The sequence below is a fragment of the Petaurus breviceps genome, unplaced genomic scaffold, assembly GCF_028583685.1.
Source record: "Petaurus breviceps papuanus isolate PSGF00001 unplaced genomic scaffold, PetGlider_PUasm1.0 183, whole genome shotgun sequence".
Classification (NCBI taxonomy): domain Eukaryota; kingdom Metazoa; phylum Chordata; class Mammalia; order Diprotodontia; family Petauridae; genus Petaurus; species Petaurus breviceps.
Genome location: NW_027185791.1, coordinates 4,060,029 through 4,083,173, shown reverse-complemented (window position 1 = coordinate 4,083,173; position 23,145 = coordinate 4,060,029). Strand labels below are relative to the sequence as shown.

General features: G+C 35.1%; 1 protein-coding gene across 2 annotated transcripts in view; it reads left to right on the top strand.

Annotated features, from left to right (window-relative positions):
• The window catches only part of SNX2 (sorting nexin 2), a 370,668-nt gene that overhangs the window by 340,171 nt on the left and 7,352 nt on the right, over positions 1-23,145 (top strand). For both annotated transcript variants that reach the window (XM_069087818.1, XM_069087817.1), the window contains 8 exons: positions 2,235-2,313; positions 10,921-10,996; positions 11,894-12,007; positions 12,250-12,343; positions 14,241-14,446; positions 18,757-18,900; positions 20,131-20,211; positions 20,327-20,398. In XM_069087818.1, coding sequence (XP_068943919.1) covers positions 2,235-2,313; positions 10,921-10,996; positions 11,894-12,007; positions 12,250-12,343; positions 14,241-14,446; positions 18,757-18,900; positions 20,131-20,211; positions 20,327-20,398 — 866 coding nt within the window. The remainder of the gene's footprint in view (positions 1-2,234; positions 2,314-10,920; positions 10,997-11,893; positions 12,008-12,249; positions 12,344-14,240; positions 14,447-18,756; positions 18,901-20,130; positions 20,212-20,326; positions 20,399-23,145) is intronic.

The following is a 23,145-nucleotide window of genomic DNA, read 5'->3' as shown; positions in this document are numbered from 1 at the left end:
ACACACACACACACACACACACACACACACTAGTCTCTGAAGCCTTTTCCACAAAACCAGGAACAAAATTCTTATTAGCTGACTAGGTTGCCATCAAATCATAATTGACCCTTCTAGAATACAACAAGAGGAAAGGAAAAACTTTACTTTTGCAAAGAAAAGAAGGGTTATTATAGTAAGATCAATTTACTCATCAGATTTTTTTAAATAATTAATTCTTGACCTATTCCTACTATACTATAATAGTAACACCAAGCACTTTAATTGATTTTAGGACTTTTAGGAATTGCTATTATCATTCTAGGACTAAAACTAAGTAAAAAATATACATTAGACTCTGCAAATTATATTTATAGTAATCTAACTCATAAGAATAATTGTAATTTATGGTGTGTTCTGTTCTTAAGTTTTGCAATAGAGAATCCATTTTTTAAAAATCTCTGATATATGGAGTAATAGCACTAAAATTAATTGGTTTTTTAAAAATAAATTTATTTATTTTTAGTTTTCAACATTCATTTCCATAAGATTTTGAGTTCCACATTTTCTCCCCATCTCTCCCCTTGCCCCCACCCCAAGATGGTGTGTAATTTGATATAGGCTCTACATTTACATTAGTCATGTTGTAAAGAAGAATTAGAACCAATGGGAGAAATAATGAGAAAGAAGAAACACAAAAAAAGACCAAATAATATGCTTCAGTCTGCATTCAGATTCTGTAATTCTTTTTCTGGATGTGGATAGCATTTTCCATCATGAGTCTCTTGGAGTTATCTTAGATCTTTGCATTGCTGGGAAGAGATAAGTTTGTCAAAGTTCATCATTGCACAATGTGGCTGTTGCTGTGTACGATGTTCTTCTGGTCCTGCTTACTTCACTGAGCACCACTTCATATAAGTCTTTCCAGATTTTTGTGAAGTCCTCCTGCTCATCATTTCTTATAGCACAGTAGTATTCCGTTACATTCATGTACTGTATTTTGTTCCACCATTCCCCAGCTGATGGGCATCCCTCAGTTTCCAGTTCTTTACCACCAGAAAAAGAGCTGCTATAAATATTTTTGTATTTGTGTGTCCTTTTTCCATTTGTATGATCTCTTTGGGATACAGACCTAGAAGTGGTATTGCTGGTTAAAAGGGTATGCACATTTTTATAGCCCTTTGGGCATAGTCTCAAATTGCTCTCCAGAATGGTTGGATCAGTTCAAAACTCCACCAACAATGCATTAGTGTACCAATTTCCCCACATCTTCTCAGGCATTTATAATTTTTCCCGTTTTTTTCATGTTAGCCAATCTGATAGTTGTGATGTGGTACCTCAGAGTTGTTTTTATTTGTATTTCTCTAATCAATATGACTTAGAGCATTTTTTATATGACTATAGCTAGCTTCAATTTCTTCATCTGAAAACTGCCTGTTCATATCCTTTGACCATTTATCAATTGGGGAAAGTTAGTTTTGAATACAATATTGTATTGATTTGTTTTAATTTGAGCCCTAGTGTTCCAAAGATTCCATAATTAGAAAAACATTTCTGATAATCACAATAACCAATATTTTTATAACATTTAAAAGTTTATCTTTGGCTATCTTTAAGATATCAGCTATAACATTCAAATAGGGAAATTTCATGTCAGAGTTTTGAATTTGTCATACTGTTAAAAGACTTCATCCTAAAGTTGTGGCAAGGAAGACACAAAAATAATGAATTATGCTTATTTTTTGTATTTCTCTAGGCAAGTACATTCTTAAATACTGCCTAAGAATGAAAATATGAAAAGAACTTAGTTCCCTGGCTTAAAATTCAATTTTATAAATTTCTCAGATACATTTTTATTTATATAAGATATATTTATATTGCTCTAATTAAAGCAGAAGAAACTTTTACTTTATACTTCTGTTCTAAGAGGCAAAAGTGAAGCACAGCCTAGTTTATGGATTTGAATACCTGCTGAGAGAGACAGACAGACAGACAGGCATGTGTCATTCTTGGGAAGAAACTTTGTGGGAGTTAAGTTTTTTTCTTTAACATATAACATCAATTTCAGAATTTTAAATGTTAATTTTAAAGCCTGTCCTTTCATATTGTTTTTTTTTGACTGAACTTTTATTGTATTTTTGGTTGTAATGGCCAAATAAATGTAGAGGAAAGAATTCCTTGCTGCAATAGTTGTGATAAAAATTGTTTCAAAATACCATAAAAATTGATTCAAGACTTGCTTAATATCTTCAAAGGCATGACCAAAGTGAAAGTTGGGAAAGAAGATTCATCATCCACTGAATTTGTCGAAAAAAGGAGAGCAGCCCTTGAGAGGTAATACTCTATATCTTTTCTTCGTTATTTCAACAATCTAGATCTAATCTTATTGCAGTGTTTGTAATGAAACAATTGTTTCTAAGTTAAACCTGATGTACCACAATAAAAATACTGTATTTGGTACTTAGCGTTTGTCCATATAATGATGACCAGAAGCAAAGATTCTGTGTCGTTATACAAGCATACATTGAAAATGAAGGACATTGGTAAGTTGGAGATGCTCCTGAGCCTCGCAGAACAAGAGAAATAGGAAACATCTGTAGTTTTCTTTAGAAGGAAGAATCAAAAGCTAGATAAAGTTTTACTGCTTCTAATGGAACAAATGAAAACTTGGCAAAAGAATTTGGCATTGTTCCTGTCACATAATCTGTATCATTGGGTCTGCACTATTTGTGAGTGTGAACGATTAATTGAGCATTGTTAATCTGAACAAAAAATGTTGCTTTTAAGTGACTATTAGATATTATGTTTGCTTTGGATAGTGTGCAAAAATGATAGGATTTGAATAGCCTTCCCTGAAGTTTGTTGTAATGTGATTTGATCTGTGTTTTGAAACTTCATATGTCAGTCAATTTAATAAGCAGTACTATGTTATAATAATAGAGTTGAATACTAAAGACTGATAAATGGTTCCTCCCTAACTTAAAAAAATCAGACATGTATCTTAAAGGTATGAATAGTCAGCCTCTAATGTACTAAGGGGTTCATTTTTCTGAATAAAAATACACGCACATACATGCACGCACACCCCTAGGAATATAGAACCAGGAAATCATGTGACTAACACCAGAGATGGGGCTAGGCCCTCTATCTGGACCACTCGTGTTTTCAGGCTAGAAGCTGAATTGCTAACACTCTGTTTGACTTAAGCAGGGCTCAGAGCTTGGAATTTGGCCTAGGAATCAGAGTGGATTACTTAGTGATAGTAATAACGGTGTCCTACCCGTTACCACTTGGGACCCTGTCAGTATTAGAATCATAGGATCATAGATATAGTAAGGAGGGAGAATTGATCAGAAGAAACCTTGTGAATTGATTTTCTTTCAGCTCATTTAATGAAATCAAGGAACATGAAAAGCACACAGCAGAGACGACAGTGTTAAGGTCTTAAAGTATAAAGACATAGTTGTACCTTGTTATCCCCTTACACAATGTGAAGATGAAAGCTTGAGGAAATTAAAGGGTTTGCATTGCATGACTGAAGAGTTGGTTGCACTCCTGATGTACCCTTAAAAGCAAGACACATTCTTTAATTGAGTCAGTTGAGGTAAGAGACCGCTCTAAGGACTGTGAACCCTGATAGGGGATAAGAAAGTTAGCCATGGAAGATGAACCCATCCTTTGAGACAGAATAGTTCCTTATTTCTCAGGGATAGAGAAATAGAGGAGACACCCAAAAGCTGATACAGGAAAAGATTTTTGATGATCTCTGTATGTCAAGACGAGAGCCAGCTCTTGCCATTGCAGGGTTATGCTATAGAATAGGCCCAAGAAGTCTCATTGAGCAGTGTGCCCAGCAGAGATGCTGCCCCCACCATGGGTACAGCATGCCGATACAATGAGAAGTAAAAGGACTTTGGGGCCCTGGCACTGCAGGTACGAGTCCTCTCGGTCACATGTATGCCCTGATTAGGTACCTCTGTAATAACATTGCAGTATTGTAGACAAACACACCAATTAGGACTTGAGCTGTAGTTTTAGGAATATAGTCCCAAAGTACCTTGAACCTGGGGTAGTTGCCTTCCTACACACCCAGCCTACATGTGTAAGCTGTTGAGTAGCCTAGGGAAAACAATTACTCCAAGATTCAAAGTTTTCTGTTGGTTCATGCTCCCAAAATTATAGTCCATCAATATTTTCCATTAATAGCCAAGGCATTTATTTACTGAAATGGCATCAAAACATTTCCCAAAAAACTTGGATCTCGCTCTCCTGCAGCTATACACAGCATCATGGGAAGGGAGAGCACACAATTTGGATATACTAGGAGAGAGGCACATTAGGGAAGATACATGACCAAGGCAACTCACACCTCTAGTCCTGCAAGACCCTTCATTCCTTAGAGCTCTCTCCTGCCTTGACTCAGCTAGCTAACTCTGCTGAATGTTGTGTCTTCTGCTGGATGAGTAGTTCCACTGATGGAGGAACTGTGGAGCAATTCTCTTATCCCCAACCCTGAGGGGTAAGGAACTATTCCATCTCAAGGGCTAGGTTCCTCCATTTCTGACTCTCTTCAGGTTTTCTTCTGCCTCAGCTGACTCCATATAGAGTATATCTAGGTTTTTTTTTAAAGGACCATCGAGTGTGCTGCAAGTCTTTTGGCCAGCCAATGTCTAGCCATCTTCTTATTCCATCAAGCTACACATAAGACCATCATATTTCATAAGTGAGTAGTGGAGTATAACTGCATCTTTACATGAAGTTTAACAACTTAATACCTAACATCATTATTGATGGAATCCTAATAAAGCTGCCCCCAACCCCAATATTCTAACTTCATCATAGGCCTGGCCCCACTGAAGGATAAAGAATTGAGTTCATAAAGAACTTCCCGTGAAATTCCCAAGCAGAGCATCCTCTGTCTAGAGGGAATTTGCTAGCTGCAAGGGCCCAAGCGATCCAGTCAAGCTTTCCTAGGTGCTTGAAGGACCTCCCAGCAAAAAGATAGATTAACCTTTGGATTAGAGGGTGTCTGAATCAGAGTCTCTGCTCCACATGGAAGGAGAGGTCAGAGTCAGCGACTCAGGCCCACCCAAGGACACCAAAAAGCTTTTGCAATTTAAATTCAAGGACACCAAAAATTGTAGAGGAGTGGGCTCTGCCCGCCCCAAAACTGTTGTGATTTCATGATGTGTTGTGGTAGAGCCACCTCAAAGAATTCAGAGTCAGACCACCTCTAATCCAAGTGTAGGCATTTATTGAGATTGACGCCTCTCATGAAGTGGGCTAAGTTCCAAGAGAAACCAGCAACTTTTGAGAAAGCAAGATGGATTTTTATAGGGTAAAGATGCAATTATATCACAGAAATTTACATAGAATAGAGGAATATCATTAATATTTAAAAGGCAGAAGGAATTTGTTAAGGGATTAGGTAGGAAGGGGTTGATGGAGGAGGGGTTCCATCTGTGGTGCAGTGGTTAAATATTCTGGTCATTCTGCCCTCCCAACTGGCTAGCTATTGTGGTCCTGTCTGGTCAAGATAAATAGTTAGATATTGTGGTCCTGTCTTGGGCTAGATGGATGATGTGATTGTGATTGAATTTAAGAACACACCTCTTTCTGTGGGAATGGGTCTGGGGCAGTGACCAGGTAGAGGCAGTAGCTGGGTTCCCATCACATGGACACACCTGATGTTTCTGTGGGAACTAAGAGTTCAGGGACACAGCTGTTGTTCCAGTGAGCTGTGAGGCATGTAGAAAGAAGTTAGGACATTGGCAGGGGGGCTGGGTAGTTACAGTGGGCCTGTTGTTGTTCAATGGGGCCGGGCCTATAATGAAGTTAGAATATTGGGGTTGGGAGCAGCTTTATTAGGATTCCATCAGTTATCATCTTAGATTTAGATCTATGTAATCCAATCCCCTCATTTTACAAATTGAACCCCAGAGGTATAAAGTGACTTGCCTGGAGTCACAGAAGTAGTAAGTTGTCTGTATTACCTGTCCCTTATATTCCTTGATTTTTATCAGTTTGGCGAGGGGGAAACCAGGCTATCAGGTATCTTCTGATCAATCCCTTATGGTGCCTCTCCCATTTATCCCAAATTTAGAGCTGGAAGTAACTGTAGATGTCATTTAGCTTAAGCCCCTCATTTTAAAGATGAGGGAACTGAGGCTCAAAAAGATTCAGTGACTTGCCAAGGGTCATATGGAAAGTGAGCATCAGAGTTGGAATCTGTACAGTGATCCCGGAGAGTGTGTTTTCCACTGTATCTTGCTGTCTTCAGTCCTCCTTATTGAAGGTTAGTACAAAGACCAACTCCCAAGTGGACTAGGCTCAAGCCAGAATCCAACAAATTGGCAGGGAAGAAGAGAGGATCCAGCAATTGTAGAAGGTAGCAGGAATTACAGTTAGAGAGAGTGAGAAGGTGGTTGTAGGTAGAAAGAGGGAAGGATAGGTAGTAAAATTATTCTGATTTCTTTCCCCCAAAATTGGAACTATTTTAAAATTTAAATCATTTTATAGAATGCATCTATAAGGGAAAAAAGTGGGATTGCAAAAGGAACTTAAAAGTAAATACAGAACATAGAAAAAAAGATAAATTTAGTGTGGTACAAAAAGTAGCACAAAGATCAAATATTTTTAAACTTCAAAAATGAGATCACATGCTTTTGATTGTCACATTTAATCACCATGTTTTATAATGTTAAATTTCACTTATAAGTGAAGATACAAATAATTATGATTTTACAGTTCTGTCAACATTCTTGATTCATATTGATAAAGTTCAACTTTTAAGAGAATTTCTTAGCATGAAAATCACCTGTTAGTAATTTACTGAAAGGAAGGTCTTAAATGAGTACTCTGGTGCAGAAAATATAGCATGTGTATTGTAGTTAGTGTTTGTTGTATAGCAAGAGGGAATGAATTTTAAAATACAGCAAGAAGAATTTAAGCTAGCATTAGAAGGAACTTTCTGGTTCTAAATTATGAGAAAGGTCATAGTTTAATCATAATCTTCCATTCTGAAAGCAAGAGAATGACCTCTTGAGAGACCCCTTCTAGACCTATATGATTCAGTGATTGCATTTGAGCTATTTTAGATGGCATGCTTGATAAGTAACTTAATGAAGATTTATTGTACCAAGGACATATAATTTGAATCTGTTGCCTTCTTTCCTGAATTGACAATGTAGCATAGTGCTTATTATACCCTCATGCAGAGTGAAGCAATGAGGATAGTTTTAAGGAAATATTGACAGTTGGCCTGGCTGTTTGTGCGGACAGTTTCCTCACTTAGTCTTTGTTAAATGCTATGCCAGTGAAATTCTCAGTGGAGAAAAGAGAGAAAATGAGACAGAAGGCACAGGGTAATGTGAAGAATATGTTCATTTAATATTAAAGAAAATAAGCAAAGAAAGCAGAGCAAGGCTTCTAGTTTGTCCACCTTATCCTACCAATCTCCTTTCCCCTCTATTCCTAATTATTTCCCTGCATATTTGCTACTAAAGTGGGTAAAGCAAGGAAAGAAAAAATTTGAGGGGAGACGAGAATCAACTTGATGATGTATTGGGCAATGCACGGGTCTGGGAACTAGCAGACCTGGATTCTTGTACTAGCTCTGCCATTAATGAACTATGTGACCTCAGGAAAATTGTCTCACCTCTCAAAGTTTCCTGATCTGTAAAATGAGATTAGATTAGAAATTTTGTTAGGTCCCTGCAACTCTGAAGTTCTCTTATTAGTTTGAAAGATGAGGGATTTTGAGGAAAAGAAAAAAAATCTTACAAGAAAACCTATTTTCATTGCTAATACTGGCAGAATTTTATAGGATATTAATATTTTCTAGCATATCAGTTGATAAAAACAAAATTGTAGAACTTTTATTGGGTAAATTATATTTACTGTGAGATCCAGTATAAACAATATGTTGAAGTTCTTCTAGTTTGCATTATTTAATGGTAAAATAATAACTCCCAAAAAAAATAAACATAGGAGGGGCCAGGTGGTGCAGTGAGTAAGAGCTCCGGCCCTGGAGTCGGAAGGACCCCAGATTGGTTCCAGCCTCAGATACTCAACACCCACACAAAATAGCTGGCCATGTAACCTTGGGCAAGTTACTTAAACCCAGTTGCTTTTAAAATAAAAAAAATAAACATGCAAACTCTTACTATGGGGGAAAAAGTGCACATCGTGCCTTTGTTGTTAGCTGTATGACCATAGGCAAATAATTTAGCTCCTCTGATCCAGGCAGCTATTTAAGACATGCAGACAAATTGCTGATCTTCATTGGTGGAATAAATTCTATATTGGAAATTTCCTACAGTGATGAAATCACAGGTTAATTTTAACCTCCCCATCTTCCACCACTGAAATGTGTATGTGTGTCTCTACACATATATGTGTGTGTTCGTATATATATACACAGAGAGAGAGAGAGAGAGGGAGAGAGGGAGAATATGTCCCGTTTGGTTAATCCAGAAGGCTAATTTGAGTTAGGGAATAAACATTTATATACAATGTTAAAAACTAGAGAACAATAAACAGGAATTATTGATTTGCCTATATCTGGCCTGGAATCCAGGTCTTTCCTAGGGTGTGGGTCATTGTTTGTCGAATGCAACTTTTTTTTTGCTTTTTTGGGGGGAGGGGCAGTTGAGATTAAGTGACTTGCCCAAGGTCACACGGCTGGTAAGTATTAAGTGTCTGAGGCCAGATTTGAACTCAGATCCTCCTGACTCCAGGACTGGTGCTCTATTCACTGCATCACCTTGCCGCCCCATGTCAAATGTAACTTTAAGATGACTGGCTTGGAAATTAAAGATTTCTTTTGAATTTTCTTGAAGGGATTTTTAATTTATAAGACCAGTGCTCACCTGTTAATATTTAATTTGTGCTTGTATGTCTTTCCAGTGTGAATGAAGGTGTATAGTATTGTTTATTTCATATTATAGATATGCATATAAATATTTAAAGTTAAATATTTATTTTATTTGGGAATATTTACATTATTCCCAAAGTGTCCCCATTATATATGTAATAAAATCGCAGAGGATGAAATGTGACAAAAACACAGAATCTCAGAATTGGAAAGGACCTTAAAAGGCATTTAATCCTATCCAAACTTGCATAAGAAACTCAGTTATACTATCCTACAAGTGGTCATTCACCCTTTTCTCAGTCCATTCTACATTTTAATAGCTCCATTTGTTAGGAAGTTTTCCCTTTTATTGGGTCTCAGTTGGCCTTTCTGTAGCTCTCGTCCATTATTCCTGGTTCTGTCCTCTGAGACCAAGCAAAGCAAATCATCTTCCACATAACAGTTCTTCAAAGACAAGTATCATTCCTCCCCAAATCTGTTTTCTGAGCTAAACATCTCCAGTTCCTTCCTTTGATCTTTGTCATTATCAATAAAGTCAAAATGGTTGATTTTTAAAATTTAAACCCCTGGGGGCAGCCAGGTAGCACAGTGAGTAAGAGCACCAGCCCCAGTGTGGGGATGACCTGGGGATCGAATCTGGGCTCAGACACTTAGCACCCACCCAGAAACACCTGGCCATGTAATCTTGAGCAAGTTACATAACCCCAATTGCTTATAAACCTCTGAAATTTTTTTCCCCTCATTTGGGTAGTACTACTGAGAAAAAAAAAATCTCAAGAACATTTCACTGAATTAAGTTAGCAGTTTCTTGACTTACCAAAACCTAACATAAGGTAGAAAGTGATACTTTGGACATAGAATCCAAGAGAGAAGGGACTTCAGAAATCATCTGATTAAGTGATGACTAAACTCTTCAACTCTTCTGATTGTACATCCCTATCAGTAATATTTTTGCATATGTACCCTTGATGTGTTCATATTTATTTCTACATATATGTATTGCTTTGCAAATATGTTATTGACAGTATAAAATGTGCACAAAACTAATAAAAGAGATAAAGATGAAATAAGTAGTATTTTAATAATAATTTTTATTTTTTTAATTATATTAAAACATCCTTATTTTGCCCTGGGCCAAGTAAGGTACTTAAAAGGTTCACTGCCATTGCAGTTACAGAGGCTATAGTTAGAGAGAAGCAGGGAGGACAAGGAAATGTGGAGCCAAGGACCAAAGTGGCAATGACTGCTCAACAGCCTGTCAGCTTGCCTGAGAAGCAGTGCAGGCAGTGAAAGTCCAGCCCACCTGCAGTGGACACTTGGGGAAGGAACGTGGCATAGGCACAGTACTGTAGGTACACTGAAAGCTATGCTATTCTCTTTAGTTTTAATGTCTCCTTTGCACATTCCACTTTAAAGACAACTGATATAGCCCAATTGCTTTGCTTTACGTAAAATATTAACACCAGTGAGAACAGCAGAGCTTAATTTGCTTGATCCTAGGTCTTCTGACTAGGAAGAAACTCTTTCAGCTACATCATGTTGCGTATGTCACTATTTTGCTTCATATTCTTGGGCAAATCACTTAACCCCAGTGCAGGGGATGGATGGATGAATGTGGAGCCAGAATTAATCCAGGTTGTCACCTTTTGCCTTATATGGCCTTGGGGAAGTTACTTAACCTTTCAGGACCTCACTTTTTTTGAGCAGGTACAGGGTATGTATATTTAGGGATTTGGACTAGATTAGATTGCCTTTAAGGTTGTGCCTAGGTCTAATTCCATAATCATAAAACTAGTATAATGGCCGATCCTCTTCTTAGTTTATTGTTGTTTCCCCCATGTAGAATTGAGAAAAAGGAAGATGTGGTATGAAAAAAATAATCCTGACCTTTGAAAGAGGGGAGAGAAACTGTTTAAACACTTCAGTCATTAAAAGGTTATATAAATACTTAAAATCAAGTTGAATGTAGAATGATAGTATGGTTTTGTTTTTACCTATTTTGTTCTCCAGGTAAAATATTTTAACACTTATTGTCCTGAAATAGAATCCCAATATTTTTAACCTAGGTATCTTCAACGTACAGTGAAACATCCAACATTGCTTCAAGATCCTGATTTAAGGCAGTTCCTAGAGAGTTCTGAGGTGCTATTTCTATTTATTTAATTTGGGGGTTTTATCATTTTATTTCCTCCCACATGACATATCTAAAGTCAAATTTTACTAGTTGTACTACATTTTTTCTTAGTATTTTAGTTTGGTAAATTAACTAGATTTCTAAAGAACATTATCTTTTTTAACAGAAATTATTTTGAAAAAATTTCTTGAAAACAAAGCTAACATTTAAATAGTAATCTGAATATTCTTGCCTTTTAATAAAAATAGACTAGGTTGTTGCTTAAGTACATTAGTTGGAAATTTATGTAATATGTATAATTTATGCAAAAATGTTTTTTTAATAAAAAACATTTGATGAAAATTTTAATGTTAGGGTAAGAAAGCTTTATTTTATGTCAGTATTCTTACCTCCCTTTTCTATATTTGAGGACTTGAAGTTCTGTAGACATATATCTGGTAATTTCAAACTCAGCAGAGTTCTAGCCAAAATATTACCTGATTTAGACTCTCAGATTTGAAGACCAATACTAAGAAATTAATCCTTACTTTGTGAATATAAATTCTAGCTTAAAGAAAAAGATTTGACTCCCTTCCCCTTTCTTTATTAACAATTTATCCCTGCTAGCAAACAGGTGGCTAGTGTTAAGGTACTTGGCAATTTCTTAATATTGTTTGACAAACAGGGTGTTTGTTCCATCTAAATGTAAAGATGCTGAAGAAAAGCAAATGGAAAGTCCATTTTTTAAGTTTTCCTTAGAGAATGTACAAGTAGTATAGTTGAGAAATGAGGTCCTGCTATATTGAAATGTATGAGAGTGAAGAAAACACGACATCCCCCCCTTTTTTTTTCAGTCCCTCCTGTGCCCAGTTAAACCTCTAGGCTTTTAACCGGTTTGTTTGCCCTTATTTGTCATTCAATTCCAGCTGCCGAGAGCAGTTAATACTCAGGCTCTGAGTGGAGCAGGAATATTGAGGATGGTGAACAAGGCTGCCGACGCTGTCAACAAAATGACAATCAAGATGAATGAATCGGATGCAGTAAGAGCTGATTTTTCGACTTGAATAATGAGATGAATTAATGAGCCTCAACAATTGCATTTTAAAGCTGTAGAAGTAGAAAATAGGATATTAATTTGCTTATTGAGTTTAGTTCTCAGCTACATCAGTTTCCCACCTGGCTAATTTGTTGCTTTAAAACAAGGAGTGTATCTTGCTATTGGTAACCCAATTTATAGCGGTTTGTTCTTGCTAAATTAGCTCCATTTTTCATTTTTTTCTAGTGGTTTGAGGAAAAGCAGCAGCAATTTGAGAATCTGGATCAGCAACTTAGGAAACTTCATGCCAGTGTTGAAGCCCTGGTCTGTCACAGAAAAGGTTGGCTTTATTCTTTTGTGAGTTTAGGACCCTTAAGTTAACATGAAATAGCTTATTAAACTAAAGGCACTGCAGTGATGTTCTAGAAGGACAACTTTAAAATGTCAGATAGTAGTTGAAGGGTACTCTTGTCTATTTCAGCTTATTTGTTCCTATCTGAATCTGATTTGCAATTGCATTTTAGAAGTAGAATACACTTATGTGTGCCTGTTATGAACCGGGCACTATGCTAAGTGCTTTACGAATGTTATTTTATTTGAGCCTCACAACAACCCTGGCAGCAGATGCTAATACTATCCCTATATAAAGATGAGAAAACTGAGGCAAAAAAAGGTTAAGTAACTTGTCCAGGGTCACACAGATAATAAGTGTCAGAGGCTAAATTTGAACTCAGGTCTTCTTGAGAGCAGAACACGTGGTTTACTCACTGCGCCACCTAGCTGCCATTATAGGTTATGAAAGTCTTAAGGGCTTTTTTAATGGAAATGAAGTAAAATTATTCTATGCAATGATGTTTCTTCATGTACATTAAATGTATTTCTGAAGTAGAATATGTGTAAGTGGCATAAATTTTGGTTAATTTACATTATAAGAAAACATCAAGATTTTTTTTAATGTCCTTTAAAAAATATTACATTTGATTCTGAATTTCTTTAGATAATATAAACTTAAAAGTGAAATACTTTATTCTTACTTTGAAAGAACTGGAAAACCATAGCACTTTCTTGAGGTTCTACAAAACTTTTGTGTAGATACATATATGTGTGTATATATATATATATATATATATATATATACACACACACACATGCATACATACAGAGAGATTTTTTTATATTTGAGTCCTTTAAAAGAATAGGCTAGCTTTTTAAACAAAATTATATTTGCCATAATACTTAGCAAATAATTTTCCCATGTACCACTTTAATTAAAATAGTAATTGAACTCTATTAATGCATAAAATTTTCATTTATTAAAGATCATTTGTAAATAGCAGTCATTGCTATTTTCATATCCATTTGTGAAATAGTCCTTATAGAGCTTTAACAAAGAACTAGAATATAAAGTAACTAAGACTTCCAGCATATATATAGTTGTCAGTGGCTGTTTCTGAAATACAAATACTAAAATATTTGTTTTCCTTTTCTTGAACACTTTAAGAATGATCCAAATATAATTTGTATACCTCATTCTGAGCTTTGTTGAGCATCAAAGGAAGGAAAAGGAGATTTATTTTTAATGTTTCTATGGTTTTCACTTCTCTATTTCAATAGCTTTTGAATTTTCTTTTATTTGAATAGCTGTTTCACTAGGAACTATAAGCACTCAATAATAAATAGGTTTGCAGGCCAAAGATTATGTGCTCCATTCCTATGTTATACTTCTTAATGGCACATTCATCAATGGAATGGAAAAACTCAGGATAATCTCTAGTCTACTTAATACTCTCCTTCCTTAAAAATTTTGGTACTTAATTATTTAAACCAGGAGTGGGGAACCTGTGGCCTTCTAGGTCCTTGACTCTGTGGCGTTTTGACTGAGTCAGAGTTTTACAGAACAAATCTTTTTAAGGAGATTTGTTCTATGAAGTTTGGATTCAATCAAATGGCTTCACTCGTGGACCTAGAGGACCATATATGGGCCACAGGTTCCCCACCCAGGATGTAAAGCCTCTGGAAATATACACAGTGATAAGTCTCATTTATTGCCAGGAGTTTTCTCTGAGTGTCTAGCATATTATACCCAGTGCTATTTAATCTTTAATTGTTTCATACCCTTTTTTCATGACGATAACTAACACAACAGCACATAAAGACATAAGTAAGAAATTGTACACTTGTATTAATTTGCTTTTTCTTACTAATGTACAATAAAAGTTGTTACATTTCTTTTTCAGAACTTTCAGCTAACACAGCTGCCTTTGCTAAAAGTGCTGCCATGTTAGGTAATTCTGAGGATCATACTGCTTTATCTAGAGCTTTGTCTCAGCTTGCTGAGGTTGAGGAGAAGATAGACCAGTTACATCAGGAACAAGCCTTTGCTGACTTTTATGTATTTTCAGAACTACTTAGTGACTACATTCGTCTTATTGCTGCAGTAAAAGTAAGCTCTATTTTCCCTACTTTTGACTCTTCCTTGATCCTTCCCCCACTCCTCACTTTTCCCTCATTATGAACAGGAGTATTTATTTTGGGAAAATTTCAGTTTCTTTTACATATGTTATTTTAGAAGCATCCATACAGATGTAGTTTATATGTATGGTGTGTGTGTGTTGTGTGTGTGTACACACAGAACAACAAATAACCACAGATTATATCATGAGGACTGGAATATCTTGATCTGAAAAACTGTTTGGTTTTGACATTGCAGTAATGTATTAAAATTTCTAATAACTAAAAGATATGCCAAATAAAGTCAAACACTATAAGTGTATATTGGAAAAAAAAAGTTTAGAACTAAATAATGTTAATGTCAACCAACTAATTTAAATATTAACCAAAATGATTTAATAAGATCAAAAATATTATGGGAAAATATCTTCTTCAGATATTTTAAAGATAATATACAAAGACTCATAAGATTAGATAAATAGTCCATTATTATAGGGATCAGGAAAACCTTCTTGGAGAAAATGGCATTTGAATTGACCTACTAGGATTTCAAAATCACATGTCAACAAAGTTTGGAGAGAGCATTCTAAAGAAGAAGAAAGAAGATGAGTAAAGACTGAGGGTGAAAGTGCAGCTTATCTTCAGTGAATAGTCCATTTCAGCTAGAATATGTGAATGGAATATGGAATATGTGAAGAGGTGATGCTTAGTTATTAAAATGTAACAAATTTTGCTTCATCTGCTCTGATCGAGCTGAAATCTCAGGACTGTGGAACTCCACTTCTGTGGATCTATGATCTCATATCTAAATGGATATTCTTTCCCTGCCTCCAACAGTGCAGATTGCAACTCATCCATGCTTTTTCAATCTGTTCCATTCCTGTCCTTGTCTTTCCACAAATCGTTCATAAAAGAGCTACAGGCTAGCATACTTCCTCCAGTTCCTTTAATATATTATAAATATGAATATAGCACTTGGACCACCTCCATGTTATCCTTTGCTTTTATCACTGGCCAGCCTCATTTTTCTGGTCATAAATTTAGAGATCATCCAATCCAATGCCCCTTACCCCTTCTGTATTCTACAGATAAGGAAACTAAGGCTTAGAGAGATTTGTGATTTACATGTGCTCATGCAGATGAGTGGCAGAACGAGTACTAGACCTGAATCCCAAACAGCAGATATGCACTCTACTCTGCACCGTGCCAGCTCTTTAGAGGATCATGGATCTAAACCTGGAAGGAACCTCAAAAGCTATCTAGTTCAACCTTTTCATTTAAAGATAAGCGAACTAAGACTCAGGGGTGTTAAATGATTTGCCTAAGGTCACAGTAAGTATGAAGGGTAGAATTTGGACCCAAGTCCTCTAATTCCAGAGCCAGCGTGCTTTCCACTATATAATTTTGACTATGATGACCTTGAAGATTTAAGTACTTGTCACATACAAATCATTATTAATACATTACAGCCTACTTACATCTATTATTTTTCCCCTCATTACTCTTTATTTTTCCAAAATGTGTTGTTCCATGATTCATAGCCAGAAAGCATTGACCAAGGGAATATTTTTACTAAAAATCTGGACCTTTTGGGCAGGGTACAGCCTGGGCTCATTGAAAGTGCCGAGCAGGACTTCTAGGTTATAAAAACACCAAGACAGTGGACTAGGCACTTTCCCTAATCTCTACTAACTCTCAAGGGCTTCTTCACCCACCACCCCTCCAATAAGAATTGTATGCCAGACATAGAGCAGCTGCAGCTCAGTCCATCAGACAAAAAAGGGAAAACCATACCCAGAATGTTAAAATCCTTCTTAACACGCAAATTGACTTAAAATACTAAGTACCTTTTGCCCACCAACCTTTGCATTCCCAATAGGGATATATAGCCAACCTGTGGGTTTGTTGCCTGAGGTCCATGTGAGAATTGCCTCCTGTTGCAGAGACTTTGCAGACAAACCCTTACTTCTCTGTTCATCCCCAACCCCATAATAAGTGTCAGGCATTGATTCTGCTTAGCAATATGTAGAGGAAGTGGAGAAAGCCTGCCATTATCTGCCTAGGAAAGTTTCTAGGTTAGGGAATCGCCTCCACAAGGCTGCAAACAACCTTGTCTGGAATACCCTCGGTACCCTCTTCTAATCTTATAAAAAGTCATAGGTGATGATTCAGTGCAGTGAAAGAAGGAAAGGAGAACTACAGGAATTGGGGGGCAGACGGGGTCCAGGGAGAGACTGGGTCAGAGGCCAGCCTTCATAGCATCACTGGGCCTAAAAGAAAGGAGACTGAAAAAGCCATGGTCAGTTCTTATACTCACATAGCTACTAATAGGAGGGACCAAAGCTGGTGAAACTTAAATCCTCCAATGTGGGAGGAGGCTGAAGCAATTTCCCAATCTAATCCCAGGGGGTATGCCCTTTAGCAAAGAAGGAAGAATCAGAAAGTGAATAATGAAGGAATATAAGGAAAAAAGGCTGAAGGGCTAAAGATTTAAAGAGGAAAAAACTTAGAGCCCTCAGAGAGATTGCAAAGCTTTCTTAATGAGTATTAGAAGACAAAAGAAAGGGACAATGCTTGATGAAACACGGAATTGTGAGAAATCCCAAAAGAAACTAGAACAACAATAAGAAAATCCAAACATTGGTTCAAAAGAAAAATTATATCCATAAGAGAACATATTGTAAAAGAAGGAAAAAATGTCAGAATGTATTGCTCTCAAAGCAAAAACAAAAGTTTTCAAATCTGTAGATTAGAAAAATTTGAATCTAAGGTACTATTTTTCCAAAGAAACCAAAGAGAAGGAAATTCTGCAGAAGAGAAGCAAAAGGAGTCACTGAAAGAGCATGTAATTACTTTGTGATTCCTCTTTGACCTGAATTGCTGGGGAAACTGAAAAGCATACTGTGAGAAATTAGTTTTAGACCATCATATTCCATAACAAATTCTAAATGGGCACATGAGGTTAATTATAACTGTGCCATTAAAAATAGAGTCAGAATCAGATCGTGTCTTTTACAGTAGTTTTTAGAATGTTATTTCTTAACGAAACAAGGGATAGAAGCCATTACAAGAAGTATAGTAATTTCAGTTACATAATTTGAATTACAATTACATAAATTAAAGTGTTTCTTTTAACAAAATTAATACTGTTAAGAATAGAAACAGATGACTAAGAAAAAAATCTTTTTATCAGATATCTCACATAAGTCTACTATTCAAGATATATAGACTGTTTGTAAAGTAGCCAAAAGCAATTCTCTGATAGTTAAGTAGCTGAAGGATTTGAACAAGTTCTCAAAAGAATCGTTAATATTAATGATAAGAAAGAATGCTTTAATTCATGCATTTAAAAAAGTTCCAATGAGGTATCACTCAGCAAATAAGTGAGATGAAAACAAGATGGGAAGAACCTGTGTTGAAGAGGTTGTGCAAAGAGGGATGTAATTATGTATTGTTGATGGAGCTTTGAACAAGTCTAACCTTTAGTAAGCAGTTTGGAATTTTGCAAAGAGAGTGACAAAAATGACATTTTCCTTTGACCTAGGACTTAAGTTCACATTTGAGAAACAACATGCTCCTATTAGAAATCTCTTTAAAAGCTAAAATTTTTTTAAAGCTTACTTATTTTGAACCTCCTTAAAAGTGGGTTTTGCCCTATGTGGATTAGTTGAAGGAAATAAGGATGTTTAGCTTAGAAAAGAGAAAACTTTGTGGGGGACATGAAAGTTATGTTCAGTCATTTGAAAAGCTGTCATGTGGAAGAAGGTTTAGATTTCTTTTTCTTGGACCTAGTGTGCAGAATTAAGAGCAGTGGAAAAGTTAAAGAGAAGAATTTAGGCTTGATATAAGGTAAAAATACTTCATAAAAATTAAAACTTTCCAGAAATGAAATGGACTGCCCTCCCAGGCAGTGTTCCTTTCCAGAGGTCTTGAAAGGTTGGATTACCACTTGTTAAGTATATGTCAGAGATGGGTTCGGTTTAAAACAGATGGCCTCTTAAATTCCAAATCTGAGAGTCTATGATTCTGGTATGGACCTCAGTTTAATTGTATCATTTATTTTTCTTGGATTCTCTTTCATTTTATTTTGTCTTTTGTCAGTTTTTGAAACCAGTGGAGTATGAATTTTCTTTTTTCTTAACCACTAGTGTGTTTACATTGAAGATAATAATCTTAATATATTAGAATAAAGTTTATACAGGCTGGTTATTTTATGTTCTCCAGTTTCATATCACTTCTAGAGTAATGAAATGTCAAATTGTGTTTTTCATTGTTAAAATTATGATAATATTGTGTTTATAGGGTGTGTTTGATCATCGAATGAAATGTTGGCAGAAATGGGATGATGCTCAGATTACTTTGCAGAAAAAACGTGAAGCTGAAGCAAAAATGATGCTTGCTAACAAACCAGATAAAATACAGCAGGCTAAAAATGAAATCAGAGAGGTAATTGATGTCAGTTGTTTCATCTGTTCACATTGTTAGATTTAAGTTATTCACAATTCATTCATTAATGCATATTTTTCATGTATTTAATTTCTGAACCATTGGGCACTTTGGCTGTTTCCATATATTTTTGAATTTTTTAGATTTATTTTAATAAATTCTACATAATTGGTCTAAAATAACAAGAATCTCAGGGCCCTTAGCTTATGCCTAGTGAAGATAGAATCAAAATGATGGACAGATATAGGGGGAAAATTTTTAAATTATCCTTTGTTACCATAATTTTAAGTTTTTTGTAGTTTAAATTAAATGGTTAAATATATGTGTCTGAAAAGGATTAGAGTAAGAACTATCCTATGTTTTGTTGTCTTTTGCAACATTCTCCCCATATGTATATATATATATACATATATGCATATATGGTATTTTAGTAAATTTGTGGAGGTTTGTCATAATATATACGCTTTTTTTGCCATGCTTCAATAAGGAAATTGAAGAGGTAGGACAAACTTTATATTTTTGAAAATAAATACAAGTGCTCTTAAAGGGGAACCATCATTTACATAGCTTAAATTTTCACAGTTGTTTTTATTTTGGCTGCTTCATTGGTCACTAATCACAACTTGTTTTGTCATTGTTGTACTTGATATATTTACCCATAGACCTTGAGATGGTTACTAGGGAATTTATTCTTCTCTGAACATAATTCCAACAGTGATTTTTACCTTTTTAGGTAATTTATTCTGTATAGAATTTAATTTAAAGTATTTTCATGGATATGTCTAGAGCTTCTTTTATTAAATGAAAAATACTTTTAAAAAGTCTTCATAAACATCACTTAAAGTTTTGGTAATATATAGAAAGAGAAGAATAGTAGTAGTATAACACTTATATTTTTTATCTGAGAGTTTCATCTGTTATACTTTACCTATAGAGAATATCTTTGTGTAAATGCTAGAGCATTCAAATCGTGAGTTAGTCTGTAGAAGTAAAAACCTTTCAAAAATGGACTGTTTTTGAGTAAAGAAGGCTAAGGTATGTTCTATTTAAATAGTACATAAAAGTTAAAAATGTGGTATCAAGAGTTATAGTTTTGAGCTTCCTTAAGGCACTGAAGTATTATGTAGAAGCTTAATTTATTAGATAAGCTAGAATTATAGATTTAAAACTAACTTCTTACCTAGATGGGAATAAAATATAATTGTGTGTGTGTGTATTTTTCTTTATCAGTGGGAAGCCAAAGTTCAGCAAGGAGAGAGAGACTTTGAACAAATCTCCAAAACTATTAGAAAGGAAGTTGGAAGATTTGAGGCATGTATAATAGTTTTCTATTTTCCACAAGAACATAATGATATTTTATTGCAATTTTATCTGAAGCAATTTGCTTTTTCAATTATGAGAAATTTTGTTTTGTTTCATTTAATAGAAGGAACGAGTGAAAGACTTTAAAACTGTTATTATCAAGTACTTGGAATCATTAGTACAAACACAACAACAGGTAAGCTAGATTCAGTGATTTTAAAACTATAAAATTTGCTTTCCACAAAATTTTTAAATGTTTTGTTGTTGCTTTTTAAAATACCAGTATCGCAGTTAGCAATAGTAACTGTGAAAAAATGTTTGAAGCAAATTTCTATGATAAAGGCCTTATTTCTCAAACATAGAGAAATGAGTCAAATTAATAAAAATAAGAGCCATTCCTCAAGTGATAAACAATGAAAAGTTATGATCAGTTTTCAGATGAAGTAATCAAAGCGATCTATAACCATATAAAAAATATAACTCACTATTGATTAAACCATTCTGAGGTACTACCTCATACCTATTAGATTGGTTAATAGGACAGAAAAAGTAAATGACAAATGTTGGAGGGCATGTGGGAAAAATGAGACCTTATTGCACTGTTGGTGAAATTGTTAATTGATTCAACTATTCTGTAGAGCAATATGGAATTATACCCAAAGGTCTATAAAACCATGTATATCCTTTGATCCTAGCAATACCACTACTAATTCAATATCCCAAAAAAGATAAAGAAAAGACCTATTTGTACAAAAATACTCATAGCAACTCTTTTCTGGGGCAGGGTAAAGAATTGGAAGTTGAGGGGAAGCTTATCAGTTGGGGAATTGCTGAACAAGTTGTGGTATCTGATTTTAATGGAATACTGTTGTAATAATAGTACTAAGAAATGATGAGAAAGATGCTCTCAGAAAAACCTGGAAAGATTTACATGGACTGATGCAAAGTGAAATGTACAGTGTACAAAGTAACAGCAATATTATTGTAAGATGATCAGCTGTGAATGACTTCAGCAAGTCTCAGCAATACAACAATCCAGGACAACTCTGAAGGACTTTATTTTTCTTGAGGTTTTTTTTTTGGTCTGTGTTTTCTTTCACAACATGACTATTATGGAAATGTTTTGCATGATTACACATATATAACCTGTATCAAATTGGTTGCCTTCTCGGTGGGGAGAAGGGAGAAAGGGAGATAATTTGGAACTCAGGTTTAAAATCGAATGTTAAAAATTGTTTCTACGTGTAACTGGAGGGGAAATAAAATACTACATGAAACAAAAATAAAGAGTGGGAAAAAAAATTAAAATACCACTATCAACACTCGCCTCTATTACCCAAGCATAGAAAATTTCCGTATAATAAGAAAATAGTTAAGTGAAATAAAACTCATAATGTTCACATCAGCAATACATACATTTTCCACCTCTCTACAGCCTAGCTGGTCTTTGCATTTAATCTTAATCCCATTATCTTTTTTTTTTTTTTGTTACATTATTGTGCTATTGTGTATATTGTTCCCTTAGTTGTTTTCCTTGTCCTGACTCATTTCATACATATTTCTAATGCTTCTCTTAAGTCCTCATATTCCTCATTTTTCTTGATGCATTAATCTCCCATTATATTCATGTATTTTGTTCAACCATTCCCCAATTAAAGGGCACCCATTTTAACAGGTTTGGGTTTTCTCTTTTGCTTGGATTTTTTGTTTTTGGTATATCAAAAGTGCTATTAGTAATATTTGGTAGATATAGTCTACTTTTCTGTCTCTTTGACCTCCTTGCATTTATGGCCAGTAGTGGGATTGCTGACTTAAGCTTCTTTCATAATTCCAAATTGTTTAACAGAATAGATGGGCCAATTCACATCTTTCCCAATAAATTACATTAGTATTCCTGTCTTGAAGCCCCTCCAACATGAACTTTTTCTGTCTTTGACCATCTCCATCAATAATGGGTGTGAGGTAAAACCTCAAACTTGTTTTGTTTATCATTTCTTTCATCGTTAATGATTTGGAACAGTTTTGCATAATTGTTACTGTGTCTTGATTTGCAAATCTTTTCTTCTTTTCCTTTGACTTTCCATATAATATCTTATTTTAAGAAGTGATAACAAGATTGTTAATAAATTGAATTTGTGTTTTCCTTTCTATCTCAGAGGGGAGATTACTGAAAATAAAATGCTAGTTTTGATGTAATAGTTGTTTTTATAACAAGAAACAAAATAATTTGCATTGTTTCTACTGTGGATATTTTTAATTTACCTGAGAAATTCAGATAACTGTCCATAAATTCATAGCTTTCAGAAACAGACAAGTGCTCTATCCTATTGTACTCTGTCCTCATCAGAGTATTACAGAATACCACAGTTTGAGGACTTCGATGCACTATATTGTAGCTAGAGTAGAGTAACCAAATAGTAAAGGTTTGATGTTAGGAAAAGTTTCCTAACAATTAGAGTTATCCAACAGTGAAATGAGCTGCCTTCAGAGGTGGTGAGTCTCCCTTCCTTGGAGGTTGTCAGTCAGAGACCATGTGTCAGGCATGTAATAATAGGGATTCCTTTCATGTGTGAGTTGGACCATATGGCCTCAGAGGACCCTTCCAATTTTCAGATTCTGTAGCTTGGGACTTGGGCAAATGAAAACTTTAGAAAAGGCTTTTCATTTTTACTGTTTGAAATAAAAGCTAAACAAGTATTTTTAATTTAAAATTTTATTAATATATTTTGTTTTTATACACCTTCATTTCACCTTCCATCTCCCAAAGAGCAATCCTTTATATAAAAGTATAAAACAGAATAAAAGGACTGTTCAGCAAAAGTAACCAACACTTCAACCAATTTTCACATTATATGCATGATTCAACCCCACACACCCCCACCCCATAGTCTTCATACTCTGCTTTGGAGCCAAGTTTAGTCAATATAAGTTTGTAACATTCAA